A 23,969-nucleotide genomic window follows, 5' to 3' on the forward strand; every position below is an offset into this window, starting at 1 on the left:
ATTTATTTACGGTTTACAAAGCGAGTTCATAAAAACACCGTCATACCACCTTAAACTCCACCTTAAATTCCACCTTAAACTCCAGCTTAAACCTGCAGTTTACAGTGTTTATTAGAATCAGCTGCAGGGGTCAGTAGCAGTTCAGCAGATGGTCAGTACACGTAAGGGATGATCCTGTAGGGAACCCGTGAGCAGTATGAGTCCCAGGCGAGACCGTACTTGGCTCTGCATAGTCTCTCATCTCTCGCCTCGCGGTGAACCAAGAGAATGGAGAAATAAATGACATAAAAATACGGAAGAATGTGAGAAAAACCTGCGGAGAAACAAAAGAGACGTTTTTACAGCAGTTCACCGAAGAAAGGACAACTGTTCAAACTCTGAGTGTCCTCACCACAGGGCAGGGACCAGGCCAGGGCCATCAGGATGTCCCCCAGGTAATTCGGGTGTCTCACAAAACCCCACCACCCCGACACGAGCAGCCGCTTCCCTGCGGCCGTGGAGAGAGTTTCCAAACCTGTCCATGAGACATTAATCAGCTACTGACCGAGTGAGGGGTGAGAAGAGCTGAGGACGGGGGGAGAACAGTGGAGAAGAACAGAGAACTAAACTGAACTCACCAGCAACGCTCCTGTGTGAGGGGTCTCTCCGGAACTGATTCTTCTGAGAATTAGATTTACGAAAAATATAATATCCAACTCCTGAAACGTAGGAAAAATAACTTTTGTCTGTTTTGTAGCGGAGCAGCACAGTCAACCTTTTACTAATCATCGTTATTATTATTATGTTAGCATTATTAAAATGGTTACCGTTTAATGCTACGATCCCGAGAGCGGCGAGTGAGCCGAGGTCATGTGGGTGGACGACTAGGAAAGACGCCTGGAGGCTGTAGGTGAAAGGAACCCAGGCCAAATCTCCAAACGCCAACATAAAGCCAAACCCGTCATGAACGATGTCCATCGTGGTCAGAACGGCCTCCTGGACGACGACACACACACCTCCAGCCGTTTAATAATCGCCGGAAAACGCACTCATTAAAATAGAAAAACAAAGCACTGCAGTTCAACACGTTCAGAGGAGAACATTAACGTTCACCTCGTTCCACAGGGCGTCGGTGACGTACAGGAGCTGGAACCCGTTCACCAGCAACATGGAGAGAGAGGGAAAACCTCGTAACTCCACCTCCTTCATCAACATCGCCAAGTTCAGGACCACCTTTTACAAGAGTTATACCACAGTTACTACACCAACGTCACAGTTATTACACTGTAATAAAGCAGGCGAAGCCTTAGTTTATTACCACACACTCACCCAGCCGATGAGCCCCGGTCTCAACTCACAGAAGAACTTCAGATCAAATGAACCGAGCCGAGGATTCAGCTCCCGACCCATAAAGAAATCATACAGAGGGTTCCCTAAACGAACAAACAAACATCAAACAGAAAGTTCCCTAAACAAACATCAAACAGAGAGTTCCCTAAACAAACATCAAACAGAGAGTTCCCTAAACAAACATCAAACAGAGAGTTCCCTAAACAAACATCAAACAGAGAGTTCCCTAAACAAACATCAAACAGAGAGTTCCCTAAACAAACATCAAACAGAGAGTTCCCTAAACAAACATCAAACAGAGAGTTCCCTAAACAAACATCAAACAGAGAGTTCCCTAAACAAACATCAAACAGAGAGTTCCCTAAACAAACATCAAACAGAGAGTTCCCTAAACAAACATCAAACAGAGAGTTCCCTAAACAAACATCAAACAGAGAGTTCCCTAAACAAACATCAAACAGAGAGTTCCCCAAACAAACATCAGAGAGTTCCCTAAACAAACATCAAACATCAGAGAGTTCCCTAAACAAACATCAAACAGAGAGTTCCCTAAACAAACATCAAACAGAAAGTTCCCTAAACAAACATCAAACAGAGAGTTCCCTAAACAAACATCAAACAGAGAGTTCCCTAAACAAACATCAAACAGAGAGTTCCCTAAACAAACATCAAACAGAGAGTTCCCTAAACAAACATCAAACAGAGAGTTCCCTAAACAAACATCAAACAGAGAGTTCCCTAAACAAACATCAAACAGAGAGTTCCCTAAACAAACATCAAACAGAGAGTTCCCTAAACAAACATCAAACAGAAAGTTCCCTAAACAAACATCAAACAGAGAGTTCCCTAAACAAACATCAAACAGAAAGTTCCCTAAACAAACATCAAACAGAGAGTTCCCTAAACAAACATCAAACAGAGAGTTCCCTAAACAAACATCAAACAGAAAGTTCCCTAAACAAACATCAAACAGAGAGTTCCCCAAACAAACATCAAACAGAATGTTGCCTAAACAAACATCAAACAGAAAGTTCCCCAAACAAACATCAAACAGAAACTTCCCCAAACCAACATCAAACAAAAGGTTCCCTAAACAAACAAACAAACAAACAACAGAGTTCCGTTAACAAACAAAAATCAAAATCAAACATCAAACAAAAATTTATAGTTCTCTAAACGAAGAAACAAACATAAAACAGAAAGTTCCCTAAACAAACAAACATCAGACAGTGTGTGTGTGTGTGAGAGAGAGAGAGAGAGAGAGAGAGAGTGTGTGTGTGTGTGTGTGTTACCTGTGTTTCCTCCAAGAGCGAGGTGTGTATCCCGGGCACAGAATGAACGGAGGTAAAGGTAAAATGAAAGGATGAAGGACACAGTGATTGCACTCGTTGCTAATGGCAACATCAGGTCAAACAGGAAACCGAGCGGCATCCCCAAACACACACACACACACAGCAGAACGGCTGTCGCACACAGAGCATGGAACCCTGTAACATACACACACACAAACACAACTGTGAAAAGTGAAAACACCTGTGAGTTAAAGGTTAAAGTGGAACTTGGACTTTGATCTGATTTGTGTTAAACCTCATCAGAGACTCAAGGCCAATGGTAACAACCACAACACACACACATATGGATCTCACTCTGCTGCCATCATTAACCCTTCCTCTTCACTGAAAACTGTAAAATATTAGCGTTAATATAATAATAATGTTACCATTAATGGGATATTTCAGTCTGGATCCGTCCCTCAGGGGCAGCCCCTCGGACACCTGGGACAGGCAAATGTTACAGAGTCACAGACAAAATAAAAATACAGGTATTTTTTATTAAAACCAGCGAAAACGATGGTTCACTACCTCTTTACATTAATGGAGGTGTTTCTGATAAAGTGGTCTCTCAGTTTTGTGTCAGGTGTGTATCCTGAGTCTGCTAGGTGTGTGGTTAAGGTGTGTGTCAGATGTGGTCCAGATGTGAGTAAGGTGTGTGTCAGGTGTGAGCAAGGTGTGGTTCAGGTGTGAACAAGGTGTGGTTCAGGTGTGTGTTCAGATGTGTATCAGGTGTTCTGACCTGTCCCCAGGGCAGCAGGTAGAGGGCGCTCTGGAACCCAATCCACCCCACAACAATAACTGTGGCAACCGGGTCCCATAGAAAAGAGGAGTGAGGTAGAGGAGGGGGCCACTGCTGAAGAGCGCCACTTGGAGACCGACACACACTCAACAAGTACAGGACCAAGAGAGGCAGGAAAACAGGTATAGACCCTGCACCTGAGGAGAACCAATCAGAATCAGTAACAGTGTGTGTCCCGCTGCGCTGAAGTGTCCCTTGCAAGCCTTCAATAACTCTCTGTGTGTGTGTGTGTGTGTGTGTGAAAGAGAGAGAGAGAGAGAGTGTGTGTTATCCTCTCTCAGAGATGACCTCGATGGCCTGCTCCATGGGGCTGGGGTCGAGACAGTGGTGTGTGTGTGTGTGTGTGTGTGTGTTACCCAGAGTTCCTCCAAACTCCATCTCTGTGTGTTGTTTTGGTTTGTATTTGTTGCTCTTCATCTTGATGCTATGATTTGAGTCTAATCTCAATCATACACCTGTAAACACACAAATACAGGTTAACAGCTCCACTCATAAACAAACACCTGTAAACACACAAATACAGGTAAACAGCTCCATTCAGGTAAACACACAAATACAGGTAAACAGCTCCACTCATAAACAAACACCTGTAAACACACAAATACAGGTAAACAGCTCCACTCAGGTAAACAAACACCTGTAAACACACTGATACAGGTAAACAGCTCAACTCAGGTAAACACACAAATACAGGTAAACAGCTCCACTCAGGTAAACAAACACCTGTAAACACACAAATATAGGTAAACAGCTCCACTCAGGTAAACAAACACCTGTAAACACACAAATACAGGTAAACAGCTCCATTCAGGTAAACACACAAATACAGGTAAACAGCTCCACTCATAAACAAACACCTGTAAACACACAAATACAGGTAAACAGTTCCACTCAGGTAAACAAACACCTGTAAACACAAAGATACAGGTAAACAGCTCCATTCAGGTAAACAAACACCTGTAAACACACTGATACAGGTAAACAGCTCCACTCAGGTAAACACACAAATACAGGTAAACAGCTCCACTCAGGTAAACAAACACCTGTAAACACACAAATACAGGTAAACAAACACCTGTAAACACACAAATACAGGTAAAAAGCTCCATTCAGGTAAACACACAAATACAGGTAAACAGCTCCACTCAGGTAAACAAACACCTGTAAACACACAAATACAGGTAAACAGCTCCATTCAGGTAAACACACAAATACAGGTAAACAGCTCCACTCATAAACAAACACCTGTAAACACACAAATACAGGTAAACAGCTCCACTCAGGTAAACAAACACCTGTAAACACACTGATACAGGTAAACAGCTCCATTCAGGTAAACAAACACCTGTAAACACACAAATATAGGTAAACAGCTCCACTCAGGTAAACAAACACCTGTAAACACACAAATACAGGTAAACAGCTCCATTCAGGTAAACACACAAATACAGGTAAACAGCTCCACTCATAAACAAACACCTGTAAACACACAAATACAGGTAAAAAGCTCCATTCAGGTAAACACACAAATACAGGTAAACAGCTCCACTCAGGTAAACAAACACCTGTAAACACACAAATACAGGTAAACAGCTCCATTCAGGTAAACACACAAATACAGGTAAACAGCTCCACTCATAAACAAACACCTGTAAACACACAAATACAGGTAAACAGCTCCACTCAGGTAAACAAACACCTGTAAACACACTGATACAGGTAAACAGCTCCATTCAGGTAAACAAACACCTGTAAACACACAAATATAGGTAAACAGCTCCACTCAGGTAAACAAACACCTGTAAACACACAAATACAGGTAAACAGCTCCATTCAGGTAAACACACAAATACAGGTAAACAGCTCCACTCATAAACAAACACCTGTAAACACACAAATACAGGTAAACAGCTCCACTCAGGTAAACAAACACCTGTAAACACACTGATACAGGTAAACAGCTCCATTCAGGTAAACAAACACCTGTAAACACACTGATACAGGTAAACAGCTCCACTCAGGTAAACACACAAATACAGGTAAACAGCTCCACTCAGGTAAACAAACACCTGTAAACACACAAATACAGGTAAACAGCTCCACTCAGGTAAACAAACACCTGTAAACACACTGATACAGGTAAACAGGTAATTATAAACGGGTAGAAAAGGAAAATGCAGGTAAATAGAATAAAATAAAGGTAAAGAGAAAAACGTGAACGGTATTAAACAGACGAAATTATAAACAGGCATGTAGAGGTAAGAACAGGTGAACACAACAGCACGTGCACATTAGAGTAGAGAGAGAATCTGATTCAGCTCTGTTAACACAATAAAGTTATTAAATCTGTTATTGTTATTAATGCAGCGCCTGTAAACGTGTCTCACCTTGTTTCTGAGAATTCGACTAGTATTCCTGCAGCGTTAGCTACAGTGTTAGTCTGTTATTATTGGGTTGGTATTAAATCCGTTCTTTGCGCCACTGTGTGAATAAAGCAGGATGACGTGTGTACTTAGCACCGCCCACTACGTGATGTGCCATCACGTTCAACCAATCAGCGCTCAGCACCTTCCTCACAAGAGCGTGGAGAGGGAACGAGACAGCGAATCAGAAGCGAGAAATAACGGGCTATGATTAGGGTTAACCCTAACCCTAACCCGCCTCTAACACTCGTCTAGCCAATAGGAACAGAGCTTGTGGCACGCGATGGGCGGAGCAGGGGCGCTTTACTGCGCTCCTACTGGACATTGCAGCTCTGTAGCCCCGCCACTTCAGTCACCTGAACGCGCTTGATTATGAATTATATTCCCCACAGTTATATATTTTCTAATGTATTGTTTTTTATTTAAATATTATTTAATATTATATTTTATAAGAGAGGAGCATTGTGAGGTGAGACGCTGGGTTGGTGTTTTATATTTATCTGAGTTTTCACACGCCACAGATTTCAAATATGGCATTAATTAAAAACATAATTTAATGAACACTCTGTGATTCTGTCGGAACATCAAAAGGTAGTATACATATAGCGTAATTACCCCAATTTTTGTCCACTTTAATTACAATATTGGAAATCTTAGCTAACTGTAAGTAAATAGAAGGACTTTACTCACTCAAATCAACGTTTTTCAGGAGTCAAATGTGTGTAGATTAATGTCCAAGACTTGCTTGACTTTGAAAGAAAATATGTTTTTATATAAACACGCTTTTGTTTAAGTAGGTGCCAGTACTGCTAAGTTTATTAGCGCCCCCTAATTTCGGCCACCTCCCCTGCTTGTGACAGTCAAACGAGACCGTTACCACCACATTCAGTGGTTTCGAGAGCTTCACAATGAGATTCCGTTTGTCCTGTGTTGGTATCCGTACTCTACATGTAAGGGTTACAGTGGCGGGAGATTTTCCCCTCAGAGAAAAGGAAGCTAGCCGGTAAGCTAACTTTTACACTGAGGGAAATATCTGTCGCGAAATGGAAATGTGTTGTGTTTTACGTGCAGTTTTTCACACAAAGAATTACAACACTGTTAGAGACACTTACATATTGTTTAGATATTCTTTAGATATTGTTTTTTGCTTGCAAGACTGATGTTTAAATGCTTTACTAAGGCTTGATCTTATGTTGTATTGTTTTACCCACTGCGATTGGCGAAGAGAGAGAGCGGAACTGCACCATATACGGCAGTGGCCTGAATTAGGGGACGGCCTGAAATAGGCGGAATACTGATATGACTTTTGGACAAAATCCCATTCAAATATATTGCCAATGGACACATGTATGCGCAGTGGGATTGTATTCAGAAATGGGATCCCAACTGCCACTTAAGAGAATGACCCACCGGACACTGAGTGCTAACTCTTCTCAGTTTGCTACCACGGGAAAAAAAGTCGGAATTATTCGCTGCGTGTAATGGAGCAGACACAGTGTAACTGTGGAACGCAATGTGTTGCTTAAGTCCTGCTATGGTATAGATTTCAGGAATAAACACTCTTCTCTTCCACATCAGGGCCACAGTGTGATTAGTGTTTAAACCCTGAATCCGTGCACGAACCCAGGGCATGTAGTTTCACGATACAATTAATGATCACGAAAATGATGGATACAGAACGAGTAGAACTCCGGCGCCCACGAGGCTCCATCGCGTTACGGCTCGGACTCGTACAAAAAACTAAAGCCTTATGCATGAATTATTTATTAAACGCATTCACAGACATGACGCAGCCCCTGACTGAGAGGCATAAAGGCTTTAGTTTTTTGTACGAGTCCGAGCCGTAACACGATGGAGCCTCGTGGGCGCCGGAGTTCTACTCTGTTACACTGTGTCTGCTCCATTATACGCAGCGAATTATTCTGAGTTAATTTAACTTAGTCTTCTTTTTTCTCAGAATTATTCCGACTTTTTTTTCTCAGAATTATTCCGAGATTTTTTCTCAGAATTCTGACTTTAATCTCGGAATCTTGTTTTTTTTTTTATTTTTTTTTTGTGGCCCTAAAACTCCGTCGTAATATAGTCATCAGTGTCATATATATTGCAAGTGGGATGTGTTCAACTTTGACCTCTCTACAGTCCAGTCCAAAGCTTGGGGGAGGGTCCAAGCATCCAGAAGGAGTGTAAAAGGTCCAAATCACATATATAACATGGTTTTCCCACTTATTATGTCATTTAATACTACATTTTTATTTTACTATTTTTTTTTATTTTAATAACCTTTTTTATGGTGGTGCAGCAGGTAGGTGTCGCAGTCACACAGCTCCAGGGGCCTGGAGGTTGTGGGTTCGATTCCCGCTCTGGGTGACTGTCTGTGAGGAGTGTGGTGTGTTCTCTCTGTGTCTGTGTGGGTTTTCTCCAGGTGACTGTCTGTGAGGAGTGTGGTGTGTTCTCCCCGTGTCTGCGTGGGTTTCCTCCGGGTGACTGTCTGTGAGGAGTTGGTGTGTTCTCCCCGTGTCCGCGTGGGTTTCCTCCGGGTGACTGTCTGTGAGGAGTGTGGTGTGTTCTCCCCGTGTCTGCGTGGGTTTCCTCCGGGTGACTGTCTGTGAGGAGTGTGGTGTGTTCTCCCCGTGTCCGCGTGGGTTTCCTCCGGGTGACTGTCTGTGAGGAGTGTGGTGTGTTCTTTCTGTGTCTGCGTGGGTTTCCTCCGGGTGCTCCGGTTTCCTCCCACAGTCCAAAAACACACAAGGTAGTGTTTTGGCGAGGTGGATTGGCGACTCAAAAGTGTCCGTAGGTGTGTGTGTCTGAGTGAATGTGTGTGTGTGTGAGCGTGTGTTGCCCTGTGAAGGACTGGCGCCCCCTCCAGGGTGTATTCCCACCTTGTGCCCAATGATTCCAGGTAGGCTCTGGACCCACTGTGACCCTGAACTGGATAAGGGTTACAGATAATAAATGAATGAATGAACCTTTTTTATGTATTTTGAACATCCTAATCCCAATATATTTGAATTGCACTTAATATATTGCAATTGGACACTTGTATAAAAATCAAATCAAATTTATTTATATAGCGCTTTTTACAACTGATGGTGTCACAAAGCAGCTTCACAGAATTCCAGTAAGACAAAGATTTGACATGAAATGTAAAAACAAATGTAAAACCCTCAAGTGAGCAAGCCAGGGGCGACAGTGGCAAGGAAAAACTCCCCCAGCTGAGGAAGAAACTTTGGGAGGAACCAAGGCTCACAAGGGGTGACCCATCCTCCTCTGGTCAATCTACTGGTGATGATAGTTAGGAGTCCGTGAGAACTTCAGTGTAGGGACAGCTTCAAGGCACTTGGTGGTTGCTGGAGCGTGGGCAGCTGGTCTGAAGTGTGGAGGAGGATCTCGACAGTCATCCATCAGTGTCCAGACAGACAGGTGGGCAGTCGTTTACTCGGAAAGATGTAAAGGGATGGAATTAGTTTTGAACTGTTTTGTGTTTGTAAAGTAGAAAATATGAAAATTTCCAGAGTGTGGCTAATGACTCCGGCAGATCTGACTATGACAGCATTAACTAAAAGGAGAGAACCAGAAGGACACACAGACACGGGAGCATCCTGAAACACTGGCATCCCTCCGCTCCACCGTCAACAAACCTGAGTGATCGACACCAGCGTCTCAGTTTACTATAATTCCCCGTGTCCATGGACCCCCCGGATCTGCCGCCTTTATCTATGGGGGAGCATTAGCTACCAAAAGATAAACTAAACTAATGAGTTTTTAGCCTAGATTTGAAGAATGCGACTGTGTCTGAGTCCCGAACATTTTCTGGAAGATCATTCCAGAGTTGGGGGGGCTTTATAAGAAAAGGCTCTTCCCCCAGCTGAGGCCTTCTGAATTCTGGGAACAATTAAAAATCCAGTATTCTGTGATCTGAGTGAACGTGGAGGCTCATAATAGGAAATAGTATCTTGAAGATATTCAGGAGCAAGCCCATGTAGAGCTTTATATGTTAATAACAGAATTTTGTAGTCGATGCGGAATTTAACAGGCAGCCAATGAAGTGATGATAAAACTGGGCTGATATGTTCAAATTTTCTAGGTTTAGTGAGGACCCTAGCTGCAGCATTTTGAACTAGTTGAAGTTTTCTTAAATTGCTGCTGGTGCGTCCTGACAGTAGTGCGTTACAGTAGTCAAGCCTTGAAGTAATAAAGGCATGTACTAATGTTTCTGCGTCCTGGAGGGATAAGGCTTTTCTAATCTTAGCGATATTGCGAAGATGTAAAAAAGCTGTCCTAGTGATTACTGCCTATGTGTTGATCAAATGATAAATCCGGGTCAATTATGACACCAAGATTTTTTGCTGCTGAACCAGGTTTAACTGGAAAGTCAGCGAGATTTAAAATTAAATCTGATAATTTATTTCTTGCAACCTTTGGACCCAAAAGCAGGACCTCTGTTTTGTTGCTGTTTAGAAGGAGGAAGTTACGCAACATCCAGCCTTTCACGTCTTTTACACAGTCCTCTATTTTCTTTAATCTGTGTTTGTCGTTGGGCTTGGCTGAAATATACAATTGTGTGTCGCCTGTGTAACAGTGAAAGTTAATGTCATGGTTTCTTATAACTGTGCCTAGCGGTAACATGTATAATGTTAATAATAATGGTCCTAAAATAGAGCCTTGTGGAACTCCAAATCTTACTTTAGAATAATTTGAATTTAGATTGTTTACTTTTACGAATTGATAACGTTCCGTTAAGTAAGATTTGAACCATAATAGGGCTGTCCCTGTGATTCCAACCATGTTTTCTAACCTTTCTCTGAGAATATTGTGGTCTATTGTATCGAAGGCTGCGCTTAGGTCAAGAAGCACCAACAGGGATACGTGGCCTTGATCAGAGGCAAGAAGAAGATCATTTGTGATCTTGACTAGAGCTGTCTCTGTACTATGATGTTGCCTGAATCCAGATTGGAATTTTTCATATATATGATTCTTATGTAGATATGAACTGAGTTGTTGGGCCACGGCTTTTTCTAAGATCTTGGACAGAAATGGCAGATTAGAAATAGGCCTGTAATTAGACAGTGTACTAGCATCAATATTTGGTTTCTTGATCATAGATTTAATAACTGCTAGTTTGAAAGCTTTGGGTACATGGCCCAGACTAAGCGATGAGTTTACTATAGTTAAAAGAGGATCGATAATAGCTGGTAGTACTTCTTTGAGCAATTTTGTGGGAATTGCATCGTGTGCAAGTTGTACAGTTTGCGGAGGTGATAATCTTCTCTATTTCTAATTGTGGGAGTGGGTAAAAGGTTTCAAGTCTTTCTTTTACAGTTACATTATGTTTTATATCATTCACATCGGGTTGGCAGCCAGGATGGATTTGATCCTGTGGCTTGAGTTTGTTGTCTAATATTCTCAATTTTATTATTAAAAAAGTCCATAAAATCTTTACTGGTGGGAGTTGCTGGAATTAGTTGTTCGGAACCTGCTTGATTTTTTGTAATTCTAAAAAACACACTAAACAGTGCTCTCGGATTATTTTTATTATTGGAGATCGGCGAGGCCAGATATGCTGAGCGAGCTTTAGTGAGGGCATTTCTATACTCTATAAGGCTGTCTTTCCAGGCAGAATGGAACACTTCCATCTTGGTTGATCGCCATTTCCGCTCTAGTTTTCGTAATGTTTGTTTTAAAGTACGGGTCTTATCATTATACCATGGTGCGAGCTTTTTCTGTCTTATACTTTTATGTTTAAGTGGTGCTACCTTTTCTAAAGTAGATCGACATGTATTTTCTAGGTAATCAGTTAGTACATCTAGGTCCATTGGGTCTGATGGAGTTGGAACTGGGGTTGATAGTTCTGGGAGGTTTTCTATAAATTGTAGGGTGGTAGATGGTTTTATTATACGCCTTGTAGAATAACGAGGGTTCTTACATATATTACGGTTAAGACGTAGCTCATATGAAATTAGGTAATGGTCGGAGATTGCTGAGGATTGCGGTATGATATTTATTTTGTCAATGTTAAGACCTAGTGTCAGACCTAAGTCTAAAGTGTGGCTGCAGTAGTGTGTAGGCCCTGTTACATTTTGAGTAATACCAATAGAGTCTAAGATTGAGGTAAATGCCTTTTTTAGTGGGTCACTTTCCTTCTCAAAATGGATATTGAAATCTCCTACAATTATAACTTTATGATTGCACACCGCTAGGTTTGCAGCAAAATCGCTGAATTCTTTCAGAAATTCTGAGTAAGGCCCTGGTGGTCTGTAAATGTTGCATAATAAAAATGCGTCCTTTTTTGTGGCCGGATTTGTAATAATAGTGGAGAGAACCTCGAAAGAAGAGAAGGTGTCACATTGTTTAAGACTAATTTCTAGGGTATTTTGGTAAATTACACATACTCCACCTCCTTTGCCTGATAATCTTGGGCTATGTGCATAATTATAGCCTAGGGGGGTGGCTTCATTTCGTGCTGAATATTCATTTGGTCTAACCCACATTTCCGTGAGACAGAAAACGTTGAATTTATGATCATTTATGATATCATTTACGATGACTGCTTTTGAGTTTAGTGATCTTATGTTGAGTATCCCAAATTTTAGTTCTGAGGTGTTGCTGCTAGGTGTTGTGTATGATTTAATATTGATTAGGTTGCTGAAACAGGCTGATTTTGTTTTTCTACTTTTACGTTTAGTTCGGGGGAAAGACACAGTCTCAATACAGTTGAACAGAAAAATGTTCATTTATATTGCAAATGGGATGTTCGTCCAATTACCATATATGCAAATTGTGTCAAATATATTGGAAATGGGATGCTTGTCCAATTACCAAATACTGTGTGATATATATTTGATATGGGATGTTGGTCCAATTAGCATGTATGCTAGGTGTGTCAAATATATTGGAAATGGGATGCTTGTCCAATTACCATATATCCTGAATATGTCAAATATATTGGAGGTCATATGTGTGTTTGGACACCCCTTAGAAAGGTCAGATTGATCCCAAATTAAAATATGTTTATCATGGACACCCCATGAGACATTGTGTGCAATGGGGAAAGCCTATGGTGTTGTTTACTATAAAAATAGCTTTAAAAATAGCTTTAAAAAAAAGGCCTGAGTGACAGTTGGAGAACATTTTTCAGGAATAAATTTGCTGACTGTCTGTGAGGAGTGTGGTGTGTTCTCTCTGTGTCTGCGTGGGTTTCCTCAGGGTGACTGTCTGTGAGGAGTGTGGTGTGTTCTCCCTGTGTCTGCGTGGGTTTCCTCAGGGTGACTGTCTGTGAGGAGTGTGGTGTGTTCTCCCTGTGTCTGCGTGGGTTTCCTCCGGGTGACTGTCTGTGAGGAGTGTGGTGTGTTCTTCCTGTGTCTGCGTGGGTTTCCTCCGAGTGACTGTGTGAGGAGTGTGGTGTGTTCTCTCTGTGTCTGTGTGGGTTTCCTCCGGGTGACTGTCTGTGAGGAGTGTGGTGTGTTCTCTCTGTGTCTGTGTGGGTTTCCTCCGGGTGACTGTCTGTGAGGAGTGTGGTGTGTTCTCTCTGTGTCTGTGTGGGTTTCCTCCGGGTGACTGTCTGTGAGGAGTGTGGTGTGTTCTCCCCGTGTCTGCGTGGGTTTCCTCCGGGTGACTGTCTGTGAGGAGTGTGGTGTGTTCTCTCTGTGTCTGCGTGGGTTTCCTCCGGGTGACTGTGAGGAGTGTGGTGTATTCTCTGTGTCTGTGTGGGTTTCCTCCAGGTGACTGTCTGTGAGGAGTTGGTGTGTTCTCCCCGTGTCCGCGTGGGTTTCCTCTGGGTGCTCCGGTTTCCTCCCACAGTCCAAAAACACACATTGGTAGGTGGAATGACGTCTCAAAAAGTGTCTGTAGGTGTGTGTGTGTGTGTGTCTGTTTTGCCCTGTGAAGGCACCCCCTCCAGGGTGTATTCCCGCCTTGCGCCCAATGATTCCAGGTAGGCTCTGGACCCTAAGCTCTGGATAAGCGGTTACAGATAATGAATGAATGAATCGATATATTGGAAGTTGGATTATCAGATCTCGGCTTAGGAGTGAGATATCTTAAAAGTAAGACCAGTTTCCTCAAGTCTGAGTCTCATCAACTCAGGGTGTGAGTTTGGAGAAAATACATTTTTTCACTCAAAACCCCTTTTAGTTTTTTTGAGTGAAAATATTTCTCTCCAATCTTCTCCAAACTCACACACGGAGATAGACCCAGACTTAGAGAGGAGCGTCTGTAAAAACCACCTACATTGTTCTGAAGCTGAGATCTGACAATCCCACTTCCAATATATTCAAGTCAAAAAAAGCGCCACCTGGTGGACTGATGCAAAATCACGGGTTTTGAGGTTTTGGGATGTTGAGGTGCTTTCTTAAGAAATCACGTCACACACAGACAACATTTTACTGTGATTTATTATAACTTTAACATTCTTTCATTGAACATTATTTTACACAAGAGCCAACATTTACCCACAGCCAGACGTCACACAAAGGAAAGGATCGTTACAGGTTTAATGTTTAATAATGGAGTCACTGAGCGATGGAGTTAATGCAGTGAAGTGCTTTTATTTCTCAGCTGTTTTTCTGAAGGAAATCGCCTCCTGTTCAAATGCAGCTTTATTTTCTGATCAGAAATAAACATCTCCTTCTGTAAAACACAGCCTGCCATTTCTATACTCTCCTGCTCTGTAAAACACTGCGTCTGCGCAGACTGCTCTCCACTCATTTTATACTTGGTTTATTCTTTCAGGAAATCTCCCGATGCGCTGAAGTGTCCCATGCCAGCCTTCAATAACTGTGTGTGTGTGTGAGAGTGTGTGTGCGTGTGTGTGAGAGAGTGTGTTATCCTCTCTCACAGATGACCTCGATGACGCTCTGCTCCATGGGGCTGGGGTCGAGACAGCGGTGAGCCGAGCTGCCCACGATCTCGTCGAGCAGGAAGTGGACGAGGTTCTCGTCGGAGACGAACCTCCACAGGTAAAGCTGCAGGTAGTGACAGTCGACCTGGATCTGCTGCAGCCCGTACCGGCCGAACGTACGCAACCGCACACACTCCAGAAATGTCTTCAGACTGATCTTAATGATCCCCGTCATCACAGACACCTGAGGACCAGCAAGAGAAACACACACACACACAGAGAGATGTATATATGCTCTACACTGACAGTGGTATTCTGAGTGTTCAAAACTATCACAAGGAAACTCAGATCTCTAAAATAATAATAATTTCATTGTTGCCAGAGTCACACCAACTCCTTCCATATTTACATCTCTGAGAATCCTGCACTATTTTGGGGCGAGGGTCAGGTGCTTCCAGACACACACCTGCCCAGGTGCCTTTACCTTGTTGAACTCCACTGGGCTGAAGATGTCGATCCGCTCTGAGAAGAGTTTGTGGATGTTACTGAGCAGGTTGGTGTCCATTGGAGCACTGCACACAAATTAAACAGATTTACTGACTGTATCTGACTGAGGAGCACTTTCATCTCCTCACTGTTAAAGTCAGGATCATAACAAACATTTCCCCATGTCCTCTGTGTGTTCAGATCATCACTGCTCACTGCAGAACGCTCCGATCTGCTTCAGGATCAACGATGGAAATGTGTGTGTGTGTGTTACCTTGGTGTGTAACTGGGAGCGTAGCGTAGCTGTTGTCTGGAGCTGCTGTAGACAGAGAAGGTTCGTTTGCTGGAGTCACTGCTGTGAGCTTTTCTTACACCTTCTTCATACAGTAAACCGACCTATAACACACACACACACACACACACCAGGACTCAGTTTGTTTTGAGTAGATGCTGTGAATGTGTTATTAATAATCTGTAACTCTTTATTCAGTTAGAACCTGGACATCGATGGATGTAGTGTCCTCCACAACTCGCTTCATCACCGCTCTGACGTTCCTCGGCTCAATAGTGTTCACCCAGTCCCTCGTCTCCACACTCTTCCTCAACATCTGAGAGATTATTAACCCCTGGACCTACACACACACACACACACATACGCACAGTTGTAAACCCAGGGCCTGCTGCAGTTTAGGATTAAATCAGTGATGTGTTACAGACTGTCCTGTCGGACTGGGTTTAGTAAAGTATCCTGTCGGACTGGGCTTAGTAAAGTATCCTGTCGGACTGGGCTTAGTAAAGTATCCTGTCGGACTGGGCTTAGTAAAGTATCCTGTCGGACTGGGCTTAGTAAAGTATCCTGTCTGACTGGGTTTAGTAAAATATCCTGTCGGACTGGGTTTAGTATAGTATCCTGTCGGACTGGGTTTAGTATAGTATCCTGTCGGACTGGGTTTAGTATAGTATCCTGTTTGACTGGGTTTAGTAAAATATCCTGTCGGACTGGGTTTAGTAAAGTATCCTGTTTGACTGGGTTTAGTATAGTATCCTGTTTGACTGGGTTTAGTAAAATATCCTGTCGAACTGGGTTTAGTAAAGTATCCTGTTTGACTGGGTTTAGTATAGTATCCTGTTTGACTGGGTTTAGTAAAATATCCTGTCGGACTGGGTTTAGTAAAGTATCCTGTTTGACTGGGTTTAGAGCACTGTGTGAAGTGGTGATTACTTTGACGTAGTGGTTGAGAAGTTTCTGTGCAGCTTCTCGAGCCTCGGCACACAGAGCCGTGACTGCAGTGACCGGGGAGTGGTGCTTCAGGGAAAAAACAGTGAAGAAAAAACAACACGTGAGAAGATTATTCTAAAAACTGAAGAATTTAAAACAATTATAAAACACCTGTCAAGCATCTCATCACCTGTAAAAGAGACTTCTCACGTTAATGTAAAAGAGACGTTCTCACGTTAATACTCATCCCTGACCCTGAGTGCTCTGTGTACAATATTCATTCATTAATCAAACCTAACAAAGTAACCTCATTAATAAAAGTAAAAACCTGTACGAGGAACTGTTCGTCGGTGAGGGTGAGGATGTATGAGATGGTGGAGGTTTCATAATCGAGACAGAGGCGAGACAGCAGCAGGAGCAGAACCGGAGGAGTGGAACCGCCCCGGTCTCCGGCGCTCTCGCAGAACTGACGAGACGACTGACAGATAAACTTTATAAAACTCACCACCAGACCCTCCCTCACTCCCTGACTGCAGAACTCTCCCTGAAACACACACACACACACACACAGTTTACTGAAGAGCCACAGAAAGGAACAGCTACTTTGGAGACAGCTGGGAAAATGCAGACATTCACCTTGAAGTAGGGTTTGTTGGAGAAGGTGATGTCCTTCGCGGTGAAGAGGTGAACAGAAGCCAAGACAGACTTGATCTGGTTCAGGATAGAGTTGGACAGTAAGGTCAGGAGCTCAGGGAGACTGGGCGGGGCTTCTTTACCAGGAGGACCACCCCCTGTCAGAGCCCCTCCTCCTGTCGCACTGGCTCCGCCCACAGCGGCTCGCGGGGCAGCGAGGGCCTGTCTGACGTCGGTGAGGCTGTCGAGGTAGAAGCTCTGTAAGGCGGAGAGATACTGTCGGATCCTCTCTCTCGCCGCCTGGATCACGATCTCCGTCCCCTGGCTGGGCACCGAGGATCCGGGCAGGAGTTTGTTCACGGCCTGGAGTCGGCGGTGGAACCGGTCCAGAGCTCGAACCAGCAGCGAGTTGTCCCCCACTCCTCTTTCCTGTTGGATCCTGCGCTCCACCAGAGAGAAGTACCTCACCGCCAGGGCGTCTACGAACTCGTGCAGCTTTCCGTTGGCCATCCGCGGGATGTTCTTGGACGCCAGGTCACTCTCTTGTGGACGATTGATGAACAGCTCCTGATACGAGGCGATGACTAAACAGAGATTACTCACGAACTCGTTGCAACCTCGATCGATAAACTCCAGGATGTCGGTCCTAGGCGCAGGGGAGAAGGTTTCGGACGAAGACGTGGGACTGGCCGCGGTGCTCGGTTTCCGGGCGAAGCCTCCAGACAGGTCAGGGGCTGCCGAGTCTGTGAGCTCCATCTCCAGCCCCTGGAGGTCTGTCTCCAGTCTGGTCTGGGCATGGCTCAGAAACTTATCACACAGTTCCTCCGCCGGTTCGTCCAACTGCAGCAGCAGCTCCACACACTCAGACAGCTCCTTAGCACTCGTACCTCCGTCCCTGCACACAGAGACTTTACACGTCACACAGTCCTACGCTCCCATCGTCACCAGGTAAAACACCACGGGGAGCCGTGGGGAGGAAGCAGGGTGTTAGAATACGACGCAGTATCATTATTTCTCTCCCGTACCTGAACTTCTGCCGCAGCTGCTGAGCGAGTCGCTCCATGATGCAGTGACAGTCGTCCTGAATTCCTCTGAACGACGGCATGTGACTGTACTGCTGCAGAACACAGCGAGCGCGGCGATGAGAGACCACCGCCTGAGAGTACGCCTGCAGCTCCAAACACTTGTTCAACCTTGCGGGCAACTCGAACAGAAACTGCAGCTTACGCAGGAGTGTGTGTACTCCTGTATACGGGGGGGGGGGGGGGAACAGAGAGAGATACAGATGAGTGATCGGATGTTCTACATAACAGCCTGTCTGATAGATGGGATGTTCTAGATAACCTGATAGTTTGGTGATCTGCGCGTGCTGGTCATGCAGGGTTCCGCTGATCCTGGCGCTGAACTCCGTGATGGCGGCCATGTTGGTGGAGAGACAGTCCATCTCATCCTCCATTTTCTTAAAGTCATTCTTCATCTTCCTGATTGTGTCTGAAACATGACACACACCGTTAGAACCTTTAGAACCACAGTAAAAACTGTAAAAACTGAGCACAGTCTGGTGTCTGACCTGTGGCAGAGATGAATTTATTGTAGTTTTCATAAACGAGTGTCTGCATGTCGCTGTCCAGAGACCGGATCTGTTTCACCATGCAGCTCTCCTGGTCCATCAGCTCCGTCAGAGAGCACTCCTTCCTCAGCTGCAGCACACACACACACATGGGTTTGTACTCAGAAAGTCTTGGTGGAATTAAACCAAAAGCCTCAATTGAATTTAAACAGAGAATAATATGAAAGTGAATAATGATAAATTAAATCTGTGGATTTTATACAAAATATTATTTAAATAAAAAATTAAATGTGACTACAGAAGTACATCAGTGTTAAAGTGGAGCCAAGAGAGGGGACAGTGAGGGGACAGTGGAGCTGAGAGAGGGGACAGTGAGGGGACAGTGGAGCCAAGAGAGGGGACAGTGGAGCTGAGAGAGGGGACAGTGGAGCCAAGAGAGGGGACAGTGGAGCTGAGAGAGGGGACAGTGGAGCCAAGTGAGGGGACAGTGGGGCTGAGAGAGGGGACAGTGAGGGGACAGTGGAGCCAAGAGAGGGGACAGTGGAGCTGAGAGAGGGGACAGTGGAGCCAAGAGAGGGGACAGTGGAGCTGAGAGAGGGGACAGTGGAGCCAAGTGAGGGGACAGTGGAGCCAAGAGAGGGGACAGTGGAGCTGAGAGAGGGGATAGTGAGGGGACAGTGGAGCTGAGAGAGGGGACAGTGGAGATAAGAGAGGGGACAGTGGAGCTGAGAGAGAGGACAGTGAGGGGACAGTGGAGCTGAGTGAGGGGACAGTGGAGCTGAGAGAGGGGACAGGGGCGTAGAGACAGTGAGGTTGTGAGGTAGTTTTTACCTTATTAAGGTAAACCTCAGGGTCGAAGTGGGCTCCGTTGATGTCGCAGGGGTCGGGCGGCTGTTGTGGTTGTTGATCAGCGCTGTAATAAAGTCGCAGCATCCGCCGCTTCACACCGGGAGAGGAGCCTCTCGAATCAGCCTCCATCTCACACACCTTACACTTACACTGCTCAAAAACAGACACACACTTACACACTGATACCAACATCAACACACACACACTGCTCAAAAACACAGATACACACTTACACACTGATATCAACACAAACACACTGCTCAAAAACAGACAGATACACACAGATACACACTTACACACTGATATCAACATCAACACAAACACACACACACACACTGATACCAACATCAACACACACACACACTGCTCAAAAACACAGATACACACTTACACACTGATATCAACATCAACACACACACACACACTGCTCAAAAACAGACAGATACACACTGATACCAACATCAACACACACAAACACACTGCTCAAAAACAGACAGATACACACTGATACCAACATCAACACACACACACTGCTCAAAAACACAGATACACACTTACACACTGATATCAACATCAACACAAACACACACACACACACTGATACCAACATCAACACACACACACACTGCTCAAAAACACAGATACACACTTACACACTGATATCAACATCAACACACACACACACACTGCTCAAAAACAGACAGATACACACTGATACCAACATCAACACACACAAACACACTGCTCAAAAACAGACAGATACACACTGATACCAACATCAACACACACACACTGCTCAAAAACACAGATACACACTTACACACTGATATCAACATCAACACACACACTGCTTAAAAACACAGATACACACTTACACACTGATACCAACATCAACACAAACACACACACACACTGCTCAAAAACAGACAGATACACACTGATACCAACATCAACACACACACTGCTTAAAAACACAGATACACACTTACACACTGATATCAACATCAACACAAACACACACACACACACTGATACCAACATCAACACACACACACACTGCTCAAAAACACAGATACACACTTACACACTGATATCAACATCAACACAAACACACACACTGCTTAAAAACACAGATACACACTGATACCAACATCAACACAAACACACACACACACTGCTCAAAAACAGACAGATACACACTTATACCAACATCAACACACACTGCTTAAAAACACAAATACACACTTATACCAACATCAACACACACTGCTTAAAAACACAGATACACACTTACACACTGATATCAACATCAACACACACACACACTGCTTAAAAACACAGATACACACACACTGATATCAACACAAACACACACTGCTCAAAAACAGAGATACACACTGATACCAACATCAACACACACACACTGCTCAAAAACAGATACACACTCACACACTGATACCACCATCAACACACACACACTGCTCAAAAACAGAGATACACACTCACACACTGATACCAACATCAACACACACACACTGCTCAAAAACAGAGATACACACTCACACACTGATACCAACATCAACACACACACACTGCTCAAAAACAGACAGATACACACTCACACACTGATATCAACATCAACACACACACACTGCTCAAAAACAGACAGATACACACTCACACACTGATACCAACATCAACACACACACACTGCTCAAAAACAGAGATACACACTCACACACTGATATCCACATCAACACACACACACTGCTCAAAAACAGAGATACACACTCACACACTGATATCAACATCAACACACACACACTGCTCAAAAACAGAGATACACACTCACACACTGATACCAACATCAACACACACACACTGCTCAAAAACAGAGATACACACTCACACACTGATATCCACATCAACACACACACACTGCTCAAAAACAGAGATACACACTCACACACTGATATCAACATCAACACACACACACTGCTCAAAAACAGAGATACACACTCACACACTGATATCAACATCAACACACACACTGCTCAAAAACAGAGATACACACTCACACACTGATATCAACATCAACACACACACACTGCTCAAAAACAGAGATACACACTCACACACTGATATCCACATCAACACACACACACTGCTCAAAAACAGAGATACACACTCACACACTGATATCAACATCAACACACACACTGCTCAAAAACAGAGATACACACTCACACACTGATACCACCATCAACACACACACACTGCTCAAAAACAGAGATACACACTCACACACTGATACCACCATCAACACACACACACTGCTCAAAAACAGACAGATACACACTCACACACTGATACCACCATCAACACACACACACTGCTAAAAAACAGAGATACACACTCACACACTGATATCAACATCAACACACACACACTGCTCAAAAACAGACAGATACACACTGATACCAACATCAACACACACACTGCTTAAAAACACAGATACACACTTACACACTGATATCAACATCAACACAAACACACACACACACACTGATACCAACATCAACACACACACACACTGCTCAAAAACACAGATACACACTTACACACTGATATCAACATCAACACAAACACACACACTGCTTAAAAACACAGATACACACTGATACCAACATCAACACAAACACACACACACACTGCTCAAAAACAGACAGATACACACTTATACCAACATCAACACACACTGCTTAAAAACACAAATACACACTTATACCAACATCAACACACACTGCTTAAAAACACAGATACACACTTACACACTGATATCAACATCAACACACACACACACTGCTTAAAAACACAGATACACACACACTGATATCAACACAAACACACACTGCTCAAAAACAGAGATACACACTGATACCAACATCAACACACACACACTGCTCAAAAACAGATACACACTCACACACTGATACCACCATCAACACACACACACTGCTCAAAAACAGAGATACACACTCACACACTGATACCAACATCAACACACACACACTGCTCAAAAACAGAGATACACACTCACACACTGATACCAACATCAACACACACACACTGCTCAAAAACAGACAGATACACACTCACACACTGATATCAACATCAACACACACACACTGCTCAAAAACAGACAGATACACACTCACACACTGATACCAACATCAACACACACACACTGCTCAAAAACAGAGATACACACTCACACACTGATATCCACATCAACACACACACACTGCTCAAAAACAGAGATACACACTCACACACTGATATCAACATCAACACACACACACTGCTCAAAAACAGAGATACACACTCACACACTGATACCAACATCAACACACACACACTGCTCAAAAACAGAGATACACACTCACACACTGATATCCACATCAACACACACACACTGCTCAAAAACAGAGATACACACTCACACACTGATATCAACATCAACACACACACACTGCTCAAAAACAGAGATACACACTCACACACTGATATCAACATCAACACACACACTGCTCAAAAACAGAGATACACACTCACACACTGATATCAACATCAACACACACACACTGCTCAAAAACAGAGATACACACTCACACACTGATATCCACATCAACACACACACACTGCTCAAAAACAGAGATACACACTCACACACTGATATCAACATCAACACACACACTGCTCAAAAACAGAGATACACACTCACACACTGATACCACCATCAACACACACACACTGCTCAAAAACAGAGATACACACTCACACACTGATACCACCATCAACACACACACACTGCTCAAAAACAGACAGATACACACTCACACACTGATACCACCATCAACACACACACACTGCTAAAAAACAGAGATACACACTCACACACTGATATCAACATCAACACACACACACTGTTCACGGTTTAAAAAAGACAGATACACACTGACACACAGAGAGAAACAATACACAATATTACACACCCATACACTCGAATATAACCCCCGAGTACAGCAGATTTTACCTCAGAACACACACCGCGCCCCGGACCCTGAGAAACAACCGAATAAACAGCGATAAAAACAGCGCGGGGATCGGAGTCTGACAGGAATTAGAATATTTCCGAGGTTTTTTTTAACAGAATCAGTCCCTGAACACTCAGGGAAATGGCGTCCACAATCCTTCAAAATAAGAGTCCCTGATAACGTTTCCAAACGGAAGTCCGTCTTTATTCTTGCATTTTATTCTCATAATAACTACAATAACTATATATTTATTAAATTATTATCGCATACGCACTCTTTACAATAACTACAGTTCCTAACAATATTTAATAAGTTGTTAAAAAAAATAATATATATTTTATTACCATAAGAGTCCAAATCTTTTCTTGTACCTTTGCTTATTTAGGAACAGAAA

General features: G+C 43.5%; 2 protein-coding genes and 1 long non-coding RNA gene across 4 annotated transcripts; 1 reads left to right on the top strand and 2 right to left on the bottom strand.

The window, feature by feature from the left end:
* Nucleotides 1-4: 4 nt before the first annotated feature.
* tm7sf2 (transmembrane 7 superfamily member 2) lies at nucleotides 5-5,950 on the bottom strand. Of its 2 annotated transcripts, none has more exons than XM_066651736.1 (11): nucleotides 5,850-5,950; nucleotides 3,819-3,917; nucleotides 3,403-3,599; nucleotides 3,050-3,104; nucleotides 2,622-2,816; nucleotides 1,309-1,412; nucleotides 1,093-1,212; nucleotides 807-975; nucleotides 618-698; nucleotides 392-514; nucleotides 5-313 (listed from the first exon to the last, which is right to left on the bottom strand). In XM_066651736.1, the coding sequence occupies exons 2-11, from the start codon at nucleotides 3,877-3,879 to the stop codon at nucleotides 153-155; spliced, it is 1,266 nt and encodes a 421-aa protein (XP_066507833.1). In that variant the 5' UTR covers nucleotides 3,880-3,917; nucleotides 5,850-5,950; the 3' UTR covers nucleotides 5-152. The 2 variants fall into 2 exon arrangements, with proteins under 2 accessions (XP_066507833.1, XP_066507834.1); XM_066651737.1 differs by having other exon boundaries at nucleotides 166-248.
* Nucleotides 5,951-13,876: 7,926 nt separating this feature from the next.
* vps51 (VPS51 subunit of GARP complex) lies at nucleotides 13,877-23,736 on the bottom strand. The gene is made up of 12 exons (XM_066651356.1): nucleotides 23,575-23,736; nucleotides 19,461-19,628; nucleotides 18,630-18,759; nucleotides 18,404-18,550; nucleotides 18,085-18,304; nucleotides 17,063-17,954; nucleotides 16,755-16,970; nucleotides 16,430-16,513; nucleotides 15,705-15,839; nucleotides 15,482-15,603; nucleotides 15,206-15,293; nucleotides 13,877-14,965 (listed from the first exon to the last, which is right to left on the bottom strand). Exons 2-12 carry the CDS (start codon nucleotides 19,605-19,607, stop codon nucleotides 14,705-14,707), a joined length of 2,442 nt encoding a protein of 813 aa, XP_066507453.1. The 5' UTR covers nucleotides 19,608-19,628; nucleotides 23,575-23,736; the 3' UTR covers nucleotides 13,877-14,704.
* On the top strand, nucleotides 14,637-15,835 carry LOC136674993 (uncharacterized). Its single transcript, XR_010796124.1, has 4 exons — nucleotides 14,637-14,839; nucleotides 15,104-15,274; nucleotides 15,409-15,541; nucleotides 15,698-15,835. It is a non-coding gene; the product is annotated as an uncharacterized lncRNA (long non-coding RNA).
* Nucleotides 23,737-23,969: the final 233 nt, after the last annotated feature.

This window comes from Hoplias malabaricus, chromosome 18 (genome assembly GCF_029633855.1).
Source record: "Hoplias malabaricus isolate fHopMal1 chromosome 18, fHopMal1.hap1, whole genome shotgun sequence".
Classification (NCBI taxonomy): Eukaryota; Metazoa; Chordata; class Actinopteri; order Characiformes; family Erythrinidae; genus Hoplias; species Hoplias malabaricus.